This window comes from Oryzias latipes, chromosome 9 (genome assembly GCF_002234675.1).
Source record: "Oryzias latipes chromosome 9, ASM223467v1".
Lineage (NCBI taxonomy): Eukaryota > Metazoa > Chordata > Actinopteri > Beloniformes > Adrianichthyidae > Oryzias > Oryzias latipes.
Window position 1 is genome coordinate 16,776,703 of NC_019867.2, and position 14,258 is coordinate 16,790,960.

At 38.3% G+C, this 14,258-nt stretch overlaps 1 protein-coding gene across 2 annotated transcripts; it reads right to left on the minus strand.

Annotated features, from left to right (window-relative positions):
- Window positions 1–6,394: 6,394 nt before the first annotated feature.
- On the minus strand, window positions 6,395–13,627 carry LOC101167714 (stanniocalcin). Of its 2 annotated transcripts, none has more exons than XM_020706035.2 (4): window positions 13,275–13,627; window positions 11,444–11,583; window positions 11,127–11,338; window positions 6,395–10,430 (listed from the first exon to the last, which is right to left on the minus strand). In XM_020706035.2, the coding sequence occupies exons 1-4, from the start codon at window positions 13,480–13,482 to the stop codon at window positions 10,130–10,132; spliced, it is 861 nt and encodes a 286-aa protein (XP_020561694.1). In that variant the 5' UTR covers window positions 13,483–13,627; the 3' UTR covers window positions 6,395–10,129. The 2 variants fall into 2 exon arrangements, with proteins under 2 accessions (XP_020561694.1, XP_004072523.1); XM_004072475.4 differs by having other exon boundaries at window positions 11,444–11,586; window positions 13,275–13,617.
- Window positions 13,628–14,258: the final 631 nt, after the last annotated feature.

Below are 14,258 nucleotides of genomic sequence, written 5' to 3' on the forward strand. Positions count from 1 at the left end.
TGGTAGTTTCTTCAAGCAAAGAAAACTGTCTTTAAAATCTTGGAGGTTGCACTTACTTTTCATACAGTTATTTTGAAGAAACTCCAGTGGTTCTGTGGTGAATTCCCACAAAACCTTTAGCCTTTATGTTCAACTGAAACATAATTTAATGAGACAAAATTTAAAGTCCCCCCTCCAAAAATAAAAAAAATAAAAATGTCGACATGATGTGATGGTGATGAGGAGAAACAGCCTACTACAATACAATACAATACTACATTGAGAAGCAGCTCCTCCTGAGATAGATAGATAGACAGACAGATAGATAGATAGATAGATAGATAGATAGATAGATAGATAGATAGATAGATAGATAGATAGATAGATAGATAGATAGATAGATAGATAGATAGATAGATAGATAGATAGATAGATAGATAGATAGATAGATAGATAGATAGATAGATAGATAGATAGATAGATAGATAGACATCTAAATGATTGCGTGTACAATAAAAATGGAAGATTTAGTCTTAAATTATTATTAATAATAATTTCTAAGTTGATAGTGATTAACATTACCTGAAGGTCCTGCTTGAATACTAATATTTAATTGAAAGAAATTGTGTCAAACTTTGTTTGGAGTCATCTAAAATTCAAATGAATAATTTTTATAAGGTTTCAGCCTCTTTAATCAAAGTTAAGCGACTGCATGAAACAAATGCCCATATGGATTTACAGTAAAAAAACAAAAAGTTTATAATAAATATTAATCTGGGATAAAAGAAAATGAACACATTTCGAATGACAACTCAAGAAAAATATCTTCAATTGTTATGGAAATGGTTAAAAACAAGTCAGTTCCATATATTTTCCTTCAATCCTCTACTGGCAAATGTCTTTCTTTACCATTTGGAAAGGGGGATCCTGTGGTGAAGCCCTCTGTGATCATGAGTGGGGACGTTGGTGTGGAAAGATCCCCTAAATATTTTTTTCCTCGCTTCATTATCAAGGCATAATTTATTTTCCAGTTCTTTTTCTGTTCCTTTGTTTCTCATGTTACATGTCAAACAATGTCGATATAATGTTACACCAGGAGTTTCTGCCACAAACTCCAATAAATCAAAAAAAAAGGGAAGAAAGTGTTCCGGATCATACTTCCTGTTTAAGAACAAACTAAACCTTGCTTTAGTCCTAAACAATAAAATATTTAACAGTAATATTCTGTAAAAGAAGTCAGCAAAAAGTAAAAAAAAGAAAAAAAAGAAACCTGAACTTCAAACGTACAGGTGGAAACACTTGACTGTGTGATACCTAGGGGCATTTCAGTTTGCCCAGTTTTGATGGGTTAATTGCCTAATCACCACGCTGGTGTTACCTCGAACCTTGAGGCAATGCTGTCTAACTGTTTCTATGACTAATGTTGCTTAAAATCATTAAGATCTTTTTCCACTGATTCCATCATGTGTCCTGTCACGGTAACATAAGAAGTACAGTTTACCCAGAAGACCTTTGGCAAAAGAGGAGCCTGATAGAAGCTGAAAGAGAAGATGGCTTCTGCCTCTATTGACGGAAACTTAACCCAGACTTCCATTGGCTGATGAGCAATTTAAGGTCTTCTTAAAAATGTTAGAAACCTCTTCACTCACTCAACCTTAGATGCCAATTGTGGTTTAAGTGTATACGTTTCACGATTATTATTATTTTTCTTGTTACAATGTTCTAATTTTCAGAGACACTAAATCTTGGATTTTCAAAACTATAGTAAAGATGTCAAGAACAAAATAAAGGTTTAAAACGTATCAATCTATGAATATAAAATATAAAAATATAAATTTTTGCAGGACATTCACATGTTTTACATGGACCCGCATGTTAATCATAGTCTAGAAGTTATTGAATCAGCAAAACAAAAACAAAAATGAATTCAACGTTCAAAGTCTGTTATTTCTGTATAATAAAAATAGATTTTCATTTAACCGACTAAAGCTCCGTTTACCTCGGCACTTACCACCTTGGTAAACTGTTTTCCATCATTGCCTGTGGCATGACAACATTGACAGTATCTTTTGTAATTCATATAATTAAGTTATTATTGGGATGTCAACACATTTTTTGATCAGTGCGGCACAAATACCGTTTGATCTTGGATATGTCCTACTTGCTGCTATAAATTGGAACCAGGTGAATTTGTGATTGAATGTTGAATGTCCGTTTGAGACATGTCTTGGTGTGTTGAATTTTTTTTCTTAAAATAAGAATTCTTGAGAAGACAGTTTTTCTAACCCCATTGCCAGATTGTTTTCTTTTTTTTATTTAAAGAAAATCTGTCAAAAGAATGTTTGACTCAATGTGACCCGTTTTTTCAGTAAGTTTTTCTCTCTTAGCAAAATTTTATGTTGAGTTGTTGTGTTTTGTATAAAACAGATTATAGGTAATAGGAAAAATAGACAAATATACTTGATAAAATTTAGCATTTGAAAAATCTGTAGCCAATTTGTTACTGATCAAACAATAAATCCCTTCTAACTTCTATGGCTGGATGGAATTTAGCAGATTCTCAACAGTATTTTGAGCTCTTGCTCTCAGCTCACTTGATGTCCAGCATGACATCTGATGGGAAAGAGCATATGGAAATGCAGTGTATGACTATAAAGGGTGTCAGCAAAAGCTTTCCATGTGGAAATTGGTGCAACTTAATTTTGGCCACTAGATGTCTCTACCACACTGTCTGCACATCATTGGTCCTGTTTAAAGTTTCTGATCAGTAACTTTTTTTCTATCTCAATGCAGAATTAAGTGTATACTTAGGAGCTTCTTTTCAGACTTTCAGAAATACAAAGACAGAGAAAGTATGTATATGTGAACCTCATCTCTTTCATGGACTTAAGTTGAGATGTGTCTTTTGAGGATGTTGAATGCGAGTTTGAAGGCTCAGTGATGTGTAGGTGTGTTTCTCTGGTCTGAACATCTCTTCCAGGTCATCCACAAAGATGGGAATGCAGCAAGAACAGAGGATTTTACTGATATGAATCATATGTTGACCTTAGTTGCATTTCTCACTGTGCTTAGAGAAATGGGGACATTGATAGGTGCAGATAAAGAAGGCAACATCTCAAGGATTACAATGTTTGAGCTTCAGTAAAGTGATCAAATGTGCTGTTGGTTCAATCCCTCATAATGTACTTTTTCTTTTGTACTTTTGTGAAACAAACATATTCAGATCCACAAAGACTGCATTTCTTTTGATTTCCGGACAAACACCTCAGACAGTCCTGCTTTGGTAAAACCTGAGAAAAAAAACAGTTTCATCCTCTCCCCCTGCCACTCTAGCTCTTTCTTCAGTAAAAATTTGATCTAATTTTCTTTCCTGTCCTTGAATATTTCCCCACAGAAATAAAGGGATAGTGATTGCTGGGTAAGATTGAAGTGGATGTAATCTTCCACTGCTCTCAGTCATTCTCCATTTCACTGCACATCTAATTTGTCACAGTGCTGATGAATATCCCACAAGTTTCATGGGAAAGAGAAGGACATAGTGAATATAAAACACACTGGGAAAGCGTGGAAGCAATTGCTGTACCGCAGTAACCATAGTGCATTGTTCTTTTTGCCCCATGAAATTGCTGACCCTGTGTATGTGCACTGTGGAGACATTGCTATCCTCCCTCAGAATCACATCAAGAGATTAAACAAGTGACAAACAAAGCTTGGTCAATTGCCTCTGTGCAGCTCTGTGATCATTTATGATGCCTGACTTCAGGGTCACTTTGTTTACCCATGGACAAAAAAAAAAAAAAAAAAGCAGCACCCCATCAAGCTGTGCAAACGAATGCATTCTCTGAGAGCTCGCTTTTTGCAAAAGCCACACACATTCACAAGCATGCACACATCTGTTACACTTGGTTGTATAATTTCAAAGCACACGTTCTGCTGATTAAAAAGAAAAAAAAGATAGTTGTGCTAAAAAAGTTACGAATACAAGCAGATGGTACAAACTGCATCTTCACAATGACATCGTAATTTTGTCATTAGGCATTATTACTCTGGTCGGGTTTTTTTTTTGGGTGGTGAGAGACTTGGCAGCTGTCCAAGCAACAGGCAACAAAATGAATAGGCAGGGTCAAAAATCTGCTCAAATGTTTCCTGGCAACAAGATGTTCCTCTGTTGAAAGCAGTCCTTCCATCTAAATAGCTATTAAAAGTTGCCCACCACATAACTGTAGCAGTGCAGAAAGACATAATGAGAAAACCTGTCTTTAAAAGGGATGTACAAAGCAATCTGTCCATCATGCTTGTGTGTGATAGTCCAGAGGAGTGTGTTTTGAATGTCCCTTTATAGGCAGAAAAGCAGAGCTGCTGCATTACCTATCAATGAGCGTAGTGGCTGATGAGAAAGCCCTTCAGGATCTCTCTCTAAATAAGCATGAAATTATATCATCCACTGACTGAGATTAGTGTCCACAGAGCTTCTTGCCTTCTGCCAGCTCTTGTCCTCGGGCTGTCAAACCAACCAGTCACTTTGCAGCTTCAGCTCATTTCAGCAAGAGTTTAAGAAAGTTCATGTTCTTTAGAAGGTACCGTCTGCATCCCATCATCGTCCTTCATGGGTATTGCAGGGTTTATTACATGCTGAGGGTATGTGGTAAACCAAAGCAATTCTTTATTCTAATTATTGGTGCTTAAGAAAGCAGCTATTGTATGACTGAGTGGAAAGAATGTTGTACTTTGGGGTTTTAGAACACACAGCTTACAAAAAAGCTCAATTTATGTCTTTAAATTGGTACTAAGCTAAATTCCCTCTGTTAAAGCTGTAACCTTACATCTGTACGCATCAATAAAAACTCACTTGTGCAAAAAAAAAATAGCACCTTTGCATGAAAATTCTGGATATTGGCAACATTAACGAATGATGTTTCAAGGACCTTAAGCTACATTCACACTGCCATTGGCAATGCATGTTCAAGTGACCACTTTCAATGAAAGGTCTATGTAAACACGTGTTTCGTGCTTCCACGTTCAAAACTCTCGCATTCACACACACATCGTCACACAAGTTTCTACAACCAATTTTGGGCTCTTCGTGCAAAACTTGCATGCACTGGACACGTGTTGCAGGTTAAACTAGGCCGAAATCAGGGGCTAAGATTTGGTAGTGACGTATGGATGGCGTCCCTTGTAACCCTTGTGCTATCCTAGGCACTTTAACGTTGGGAGTTGGGTCATCTAGACCCACTAGACAGTGCGCTGAACCTTTTTTCTTCAATGATTTGTGATCTTCACTGGTGTCCATGGATTACATGAAATCTTTCCACCTTTATCCACCTTTGTCATGGTAGGAAGAACACGTCAAAGTAAGGGTGGGGTCATCTAAGATAGCACAAGGGTTAATTCATGGAAGTGCCAACCGTTTGAACGTCTTTTGAAGGAGAAATTAATAATTGCAGTAAGTGCAATTATGCAGGTCTTTCATATATCGGAATAGAAGTGGGAAAGTAAAAGCATGGAGCAAGATTTGCGAGATTTAGACTACTTCGACCTATCACACCAAGTCTCTTCCAACTGTAGATGGCGGACATGCACTGGTATCAGGTAGCTAAAGTCCGGTGTAAACACCAGACGCTAAACACGCTTTCAAAAACCCGCTAAATGCATGTTCTTCCATTGTGTTCATTGCATTCAAGCACACACTAAATGCATGTTCTTGAACATGCTTGGTTTATACAAAGCTTTAGATGTAGTCTTCTCAGACTACAGGACAGACATGAAGTAAACAGAACCTGGAATGTGGGTACAAATCAGTACTGACCTATTGGCAAAATACTTTAAGGCTTGAATCTAATTAAAAAGTTTCTCAAAATGTATCAGTAATGATTATTTTGCTTCTACTTTATTTGTTGTTATTTAATTTTTTCAGCAAAATGCACTGCTTCACAGCCATAACACTGCGCAGAGACAGTATTATTTAATAGTTATGACCTGTGCTCATCTGGTAGCTGGTAATCTAAACTTTGGCACCTTTTTACTGTTAGAATTCCAACATTCCTTGCAGTCCTTTGTTAAATTTAACAAAGGGAAACCACATGGCTTGGCTCTCTTAAAGCAGGCACCAGAGATTTGAGATAAGGCTGTGGTCACTTCAATTTTAATATGTCAAAGAAAGTAAGGCGTTGCAACTGCCCCAAACATTTGCGAACAGCATGTTCTTAGTATGATATACTCTGGCAAAATGTTGGTTAACCCGTAAAATTTCAGGCTAAATGTTCCGGCACCAGTTTTAGACTTAAATGAGGGGCGAAAATAAAGAATAAATAACTGAGATCTTGATATTTTGTGTAGTTTGTGTTAAATTGTAATTATTAAAACAAGTGGATGGAAAAAAAGAGGCCAAAGCAACATATTTCATACCCATATCCCAGATTTGAGAAATATTTTATTTCTAATCAGCCAAAGACACACAGTTGATGCATCTGTTTTTTTTCAGTACAGAGGAAAAACCCAAACATATACACAGAAGGGGTACATATGTATATGGGTATATTTTAAAGTGCAAGTGATTCACAAGGGTCAATCATGCGTTACATAACATCAGTAACAGGAGCTTCAGTAATCATCCTTAATCTGCAACAAATGTTGTATTTGAAAGTCAGATATCTGTCACTTATACATGAAAATAAAAATAAAGTCCACGAGTCACTGAAGCTTTTGGATTAAAGCACAACACTTATTAATCTGTTTCAAGTCTTGAGGGGGAAAGAGTACCATTTAGTGCCAAAAGGTCGGGGAGGTTTTAATCTCTAGTGGTAACAAGAAAAGTCTCACAAAGGTCACCATGGGGCAACTTGACAATACTCCTGTATCACCTCGAGCACCAAACATCCAGATCAAAATCTAAGACGACAGAGAACTAAAAACATTTTTCTCACTTTTGGTTTTCTTCGTAGCTTTCATTGGTCACATGACTTATCCTTGTTTTAAAATCAACATTCAGTGTACAGGTACATTCTCTGAAATTACCGTTACATTTTACTTGGTGAGAAAACAGTCAGTTTGCCCTTGCTGAATGTATTTGATGTGAATGATCACAGAAAAATAAAAAAGCAAACAGATCAACATTTGGATTGGAGTTGTGTGATGAGGTTGAGCTCTCTGCAGGTTGATGGATCAGAGCGGCCGCAGCAGACAGGCAGCATCACACAGGGTGGATAGAGTTTAGCAGCAACTGTTGAGATTTGGCTGTAACCATGGACAACAATGATACAGACAAATGTATCAATACCAAAAAAAAACCTTGACCTTCTGATTATGAAATATTCCAGCTAAATTCTAGCTCCTCTCCATTAATCAAGTAAAATAAAACATGCTGAAGTTGCACGTGTGCTGAATGTTTCAATGCCCTTTTATAGTGGTTAAAATGCATATCAACAAAAAAATATATACGCTTGGACGTACTACAGTGTCGCTATAGCGCTTTACTTCCTAAGAAATTCCTTCAGAGAGTCTGTCCCTTTATTCTGCTTGGCACAAACAAAGCAATTCTATTCACAGAACCATAGAAACACAGCTTCAGAAGAATGAAAATGACAGTGATCCAGGAGTTATTCCTTCACACTGTGAGTGCAGCATGAAAGCACACACGCTGCCACTTTAATTCACACAGCATCAGCTGGCACTGAATGAAATAAAGGTCAGTTTTTGTGTTGCTGTAAATCCTTTGTGTGCGATATTGCATAGTTTGGAATTCTTAACATAGCTCTTAAACTGACACAGAAAAATAGAACTCTGCTCTGTGCTTCATTCCAAGAAATCCAGGACAAATTCACTGTAAAGGGGATTTGGGTCATTTCCTTTCATAAAGTCAAAAAAATAAAATCTGAATAGTAAATAGCTGCTGCGTTGTCATAATGATGCTTTATGAAATAAAGCAATTTGCAGGCTTTGAGTTTTCAGATGATGGAAATTGCGACCTAAACCCAGCTCTGACAGTTCACCTCTGTACGATGTCTTTCATGCTTATATATAGTGTGAGGAACCTCTCCTGAACTCACTGACATCCACCTTGCTAGAATTTCTGTAAATGTAAAAGCAAACACTACCATAAAGACCCTTCTTTATTATGCATGGCTTGGCACTAACCTAATGATTCTGAATGATTGTCTTCCTCTGAAAGAGAAATGCTCAAAAAGTCAATATAATTCCCTTTTTTACACACAAAAAACCCCCAACATAGTCGTTTCTATGAATTAAATGCAATTATAGGAGAGCCACAACAAACTGCTGCAGAACCAACCGAATATTTCATCAACAGGATGCTTGATACTAGTGTTTGTTTTCCCCCTCATTAAATCTGTTCAATCTTCACTAAGATGACCAACCTCTTCTTAACATATGCTTTAATCAGAAGCAACAATTACCTATTTAAAAAAAATCCAGAAATGTCAAACAAAGATAGCTTTTCTTGTGGTCCCTTGTAACACCTGAAACAAAGATCATCTGACCTGAATCAACCGTGTTCCCCTATGGCCAGCATAGAGTCATGACATGGGTCTCATTCAGTCACCTGAGCAACAGCTCCCATTTCCTCTTATTCTTCTTTTTTTGGCATAAAGCTCTTGTTTAACTAGGAGCCTCGACTAAACTGTTTTTACCTATAAAGTAATGAAAACTACAGTAATGCATTCAAATTATAATAAAACATTAAATAATATAGTAGGAAAATAAATATCATTCAAAGAAGGCTTTTCTTTAAAATAGTCATTCTCTATCTTGACACAGGGAGTCAGTGTGTTTGTCACATGATTCATCTCAGAGATTCATCAGGTGCTGAATCTACATTACTGCTTCCCTCTCTGGAGTGACGTAAACTGCATCATACTCTGTAGAACGCAACAGTCTCATGCGTCGCAATTGTCTGGATACACAAATGTTGTTTTCCCCCCATAGATGCAACCACAATCTTGACATTCCTTCTGTGCAGATTGATCATTTGAAACATATCTTTTAAGACAAAAATAAATAAATCTAAGCGCTAAAGCTATACATAAGTTTGGTATTCCATGAATAGCATTCGGGCAGTTTTGATTTTTTCTTTTCTTTTTTTTTAGGTCAGTCTAACCTTTCAAAGGCTGTCATGAAACATCCACAAACCTTACTCTATGGCTCTATGTGTTTAACACTGACTATCGCTATGTCCGAATTCCCTCCCTACTTTTCTAAAATCTATAGTGCGGAACTATCCAGTGCTCTGGTTTTTTAAAGCAATTTGGACACCAAATCTGAATATGAAACCTGGATAGTTTATAAAAAATAAATAGAAACACTTTTTTCCCCAAATGAAAAATCCTTCAAACGTAATGCATTGTGGTCAATGTTGGCCAATCTAAAAAGAATTGATGCACAGTGGTGTTACGCTGAGACTGCTAGATAATTTTTAGGGCACTGGATTTTGGAATTGTAGATTTGGACAGCTCTACAAAATGGTAATTGCACTACACAGTACAGTAGGTGGTGAAGGAATTCGACCACAACCTATGTGAGCACTTTTTAGAGGGCAGGCTATGGCTGCTTCTGATGACATAGGATACAGTACAGTTGAGTGTTAAGTTTGCGCTACAGTACAACACTTTTCTAATGCTCAAAACTTGACTGGAGTTTCCAAAAAAAAAAAGATATCATCCTTAAAAATTAGTTAATACTATTACAACTTCTATTTCAATTCAATTTTTGTACAAATTAGAAGAATTAAATGGGGCTTTGGTCTTTTAATGCCCCCGCCTTGTATTCTAGAGGATTTTTTTACATTTTTTTTTACTTGGCATTACAAGACGTGCATCTGTTGAAGGATTTGAAAAAGTGACCAGGACCATGTTTCTCAGATGTGACAGCCTTGTGTTTAACACTGACTACGATGAGAAAAATTTAAGAAAAAACAAAGTCATGGCGAAGGGTTCATCTCAAGTCTAGTGGATAGGATATATAATGTAATAAGAATCAAACTGATATTTTATATGGAGGGTGGGGCATTCCCTAGTGGTGCATATTTCAGTAATTTCCAGTCTAGCAGGAGAAAAGATTTTTCTCCCCGAGGGAATGGCAGAGCTTTTTTGATGTTTTGAGTAGTGCTGGGAATTTTATTAAATCTGAGCACAAGTTAGGAGCTGTCACTGGACGAGCGCTTTTTCCCCAAGTGACCAGCAGTGTCTCTGTTTCGCAGATTAGGCTGAATTTTGTACATATGGGGACCCGTGGACCAGCGCCAGCTCCCACGGCCCTCCACTCCAGTCGGGATGGCAGCAGCTGCAGCCACAGCAGTGGATGGGCAGCGCTTGTTTTGCAGCAGCTGAAGAAGCATGGTCATCTCAGGGCCCAGCCTCGACACCATGCTGGTCCTAATGTGATCCACTGTGTCCTCGTCACAGTCCATCAGGCTCTGCAGAAGCTTCCCATAAAACCTAGAAAAAAGGTGGCATCACAGAGGGAACTTGCAGAGTTTACAGCCATATGGGAGAAAAATACAACAAAATGACCTAACTGCTTTATAGAATGTCCTTATTGTTTGCACACATGTTGTATGATCTGAGGTCATCTGCATGGGAGTGACCATGCTGTAACTCTAGTCACCACTAAACCTTGTGCTCCACCCTCTAGTTCTTTTGTGTCCACTCCCAAGCTGCAATCCTAAATGCATCACAATGGACAAAAACATCCCAACTCGACATTCCAGTTTGCAGTGTTTTTACTGTATCCAAGGACGGATAAAGTCAAACCAAAGCATGGAATTATGGGAAGCTGTCTATACCGCTGAGCCCTAATGTCTTGTATTTGTTTGTTAAGGTCAATGTTGGTTTCGTGCACTCAATTTCTAGATAGATAGATAGATAGATAGATAGATAGATAGATAGATAGATAGATAGATAGATAGATAGATAGATAGATAGATAGATAGATAGATAGATAGATAGATAGATAGATAGATAGATAGATAGATAGATAGATAGATAGATAGATAGATAGATAGATAGATAGATAGATAGATAGATAGATAGATTTTTTTTCTTAGCTTCTAAAAAACACAAGACTCTTCTTCAGCTTTTTTGCCAATCAATTCTGTTCAAAAACACCAGATGAAAAGCAAAAGAAGAGCTCACCTGTTGGGGAAGTGACTTGGCAGCTGTGCCACTTCTCCAATGGCATCTGGGTTAGATCGGGCAACAGTGCAGATATCCAGCTTGCTGTAGCACTCCTCCTGAACTTCAGTGATCATTCTTTGGAAGGTGGAGCAGCGGCGGATGGTGGCGAATGCCTTGGAGGTGATACCATTAGCAATGCATTTAAGGTTCTCCTTCACAAATGCTTTACCCTGCGAAAACAGAACATTCAGCCTTCAATGATTCTTGCTTTGGCAGTTAACGTCCATGTCAGCATCCACAGCTTTATGTGCAATGATGAGAGTTAAATTAGATACCTGAGTGTCAAATTTAGCAGCACTGTACAGGAAGGACTTGCAAATGTCATGCATGCCATCTGTGTCACAAGTTGAGTTTTCCAGGCAGGCAAAGGCTCCGCAGCCAACTTGGAGTGCACTGTTGAGACAGCGTGCCACATCTGCTGTGGGCACAGAGAATGAACCATCAGCCTAGGAGCCAACAGAGGGTTCACAGGGAATCGCTGCACACTCACTGAGCTCATTATGCAAGGGTCGCCTGGGATTCGGCTAAAATATGCAATGAACTAAAGGGAATCTTTATACTTTAGTGATTCACAAAAGATTGCACAGTCATTCAGGGCAAACGGCTACTTGACTAGAGTTTGGACACTTTACAACTTCAAGAATCTCAGACATTATTTGGCACTTCTGTTCTCTTCTCTTGGCAGAAGCTGATATTCCTCTGTTTGATTCTTTTCAACGGCGCTTGGATAAACAACACCAGAAATACCAAAGACTTCCTTGCATATTATTGGCATTCCTGAAAAAATGCATAAACAGCCACTTTTACCCCTCGCACGCATGCAAACATCCACCGGGCTCCATCTGAAATGATTTTGCATAAGCTGCTACAAAAATCAAGGCCTCAAGTTTTAACTAAGCACTCCTAAAAATCCTCCTTTCTGTGTACATTTACATAATCATGTACGTTCAGGAATATGTTAAAAAAAATGCCATTCTCATTTTAGCGAGTCAAATAACTGGAATAGTTATCAGGCTGATTAACCTACCAGTGACCCCCATCTTTGGTAATCCTTGTAAATTGCCATCCAGCAGCAGTGTTCACTATTTCCTTCCATAAGCCAGAAAGTGATGATGGTCAGAAGTGGACACAGTGCCAATTCCATGCAGTCAGCTTGAAATTTTATACCAAGACAAAGCTATAAAACATAATCTGTAAATCAGCATATCCAGAAGGTTGGCTTTTCTTAATCTTTATCCGAGAATCCAGAGATGGAGGCCAGCCCGACTCAAATCCTATGTAATAGCCATTAAGAAATGTCATAGAGAAGCCTAAGCCTACTTGGCAGCCTTTGAATAAGGGCCCCCTTGTTGACCTGTACAGTCAGACAACGTCTGTCAGCCATCAGGGACCAAAGATTGCTTTGAAAATTTAGAGTCAACTCTAGGTCGTAGAATGGTGAATCAATTCCCACATACTGAGGGGTGTTTTCCTCACCAAATCCCCGAAAGTTATTGCTTGATGTGTCAGTAAAAATGAAACATCGCTTTGGTGCATATTTATGACAGAATCCTTATCGAGCTAGATTTGCTTCTGTTAGTGAAAAGCTTTTTAGCTTCTGTTGAGATTTTAACCCATAAGAGCGTGTGGTGACATCAGAAGAACATCAGAGATGTCTTCTGTGAATCACTTATCTTTTTTTTTTAGGATAAATGGTCCTGGGTTCTAATGGGTTAAAAACACATTTTCAACCTCTTATTTTTATTTTATCTATTTTTAATTTTTATTTTCTGACAGATCGATTGGTTGAACAGATTCCTGATCATCTACCAGCCTAAGCTGTGAGACGCAGCCTGCACCCTCAGGTGTCAGCACCAAGCTCCACGCTCATCTGTTGCCGGTAGGACACCGGCAAAAAAAAAAACAATTAGTCTTGCAGCCCCTTGTGTGAATTAACGCACCATCTCATAAATAAACAAACACAAAAACAACAACAAAAGAAGACTACATGCAAAAAGAAAATGAAAGGGAATACAGAGATGGAGCAGGGTTACGCACGGTGAGGATGAACAGAAGAAAGCAGCTGGGCTCTGAAATATATGCAGATGGAAGCAGCGTGGTACTTACAAGGGCTGTTGGCAGGGAAGCGTGCCCTCCTGGGCGAAGAGGACTCGTTCTGATCCAGCTCATGTGCAGATGCACTCAGCACCATCAGCAGGAAAAGTCCGCTCCTCAAAGGCATCGTCCTCTCAGCGCAGCAGATCATGCAACTGAACAGAAAAAAGCGCCTCCCGCTCGGAGTGCAGTTCATCAGAACAACGCTCCAGAAGCTCATGCAGAACAAATTGCAGGCTGGAACAAGTAGGTTCTTCCCCCCCACACCCCCGTTCTACAGAGTACTCCTCTCTATCCTCATGACTTGCATGGCAGATCGCTCCGATGTTGAGTCTGCATTTATGTAGGAGCGCTGCATGTTATGGATTCAGCGCACAGGCCAATCAGAATCCAGCATTCAAGCCGGGGGTCCTGGTCTTTCCACTATCTCAATATTTTACATTAGTCAGCACTATAGATAAAGGATCTTCAGAGTTTGATGATTCATACCATGACTCACTTCATGTTTTTTTCCTAAGAAATCATTTATATTTCTATTTGTTCCATTGATCCTAAGCTTCAGTTGCGGTTTTATTATATAATGAATTTTCACTAGAAACAGGCTGATCCTTGACTGAACTTCTGCCCCATTAAATTAGGTCACCTGACCTGACAGAAACTAGGTTAACATCTTGTCTTTTGCTCTGAGAAAATTCAGTGCAATAGTTGTGCTCCAATATGATCTGAACCAGGCTTCCAAAAATGTGCCTTTCCTGTTTCTTCTTCATCATAAATTCAAATCCTTGCATTCTGTTGTTTTTTATGATGCAACAATTCATTTCTTTTTTAAAATTTATAATGGCATTGTCCTGCCTTTTATAGATAATTAAAAGTGAAGGGATTTTTACAGGTTTAGAGGAAGACATCAGTGCACAGTTTGAATCAGCAACTCTTGTGGCTTGTCTCCATGTCCAGTTGATGTCCCTAAAATTGAGGTAATACAATCAAAAGACTTTG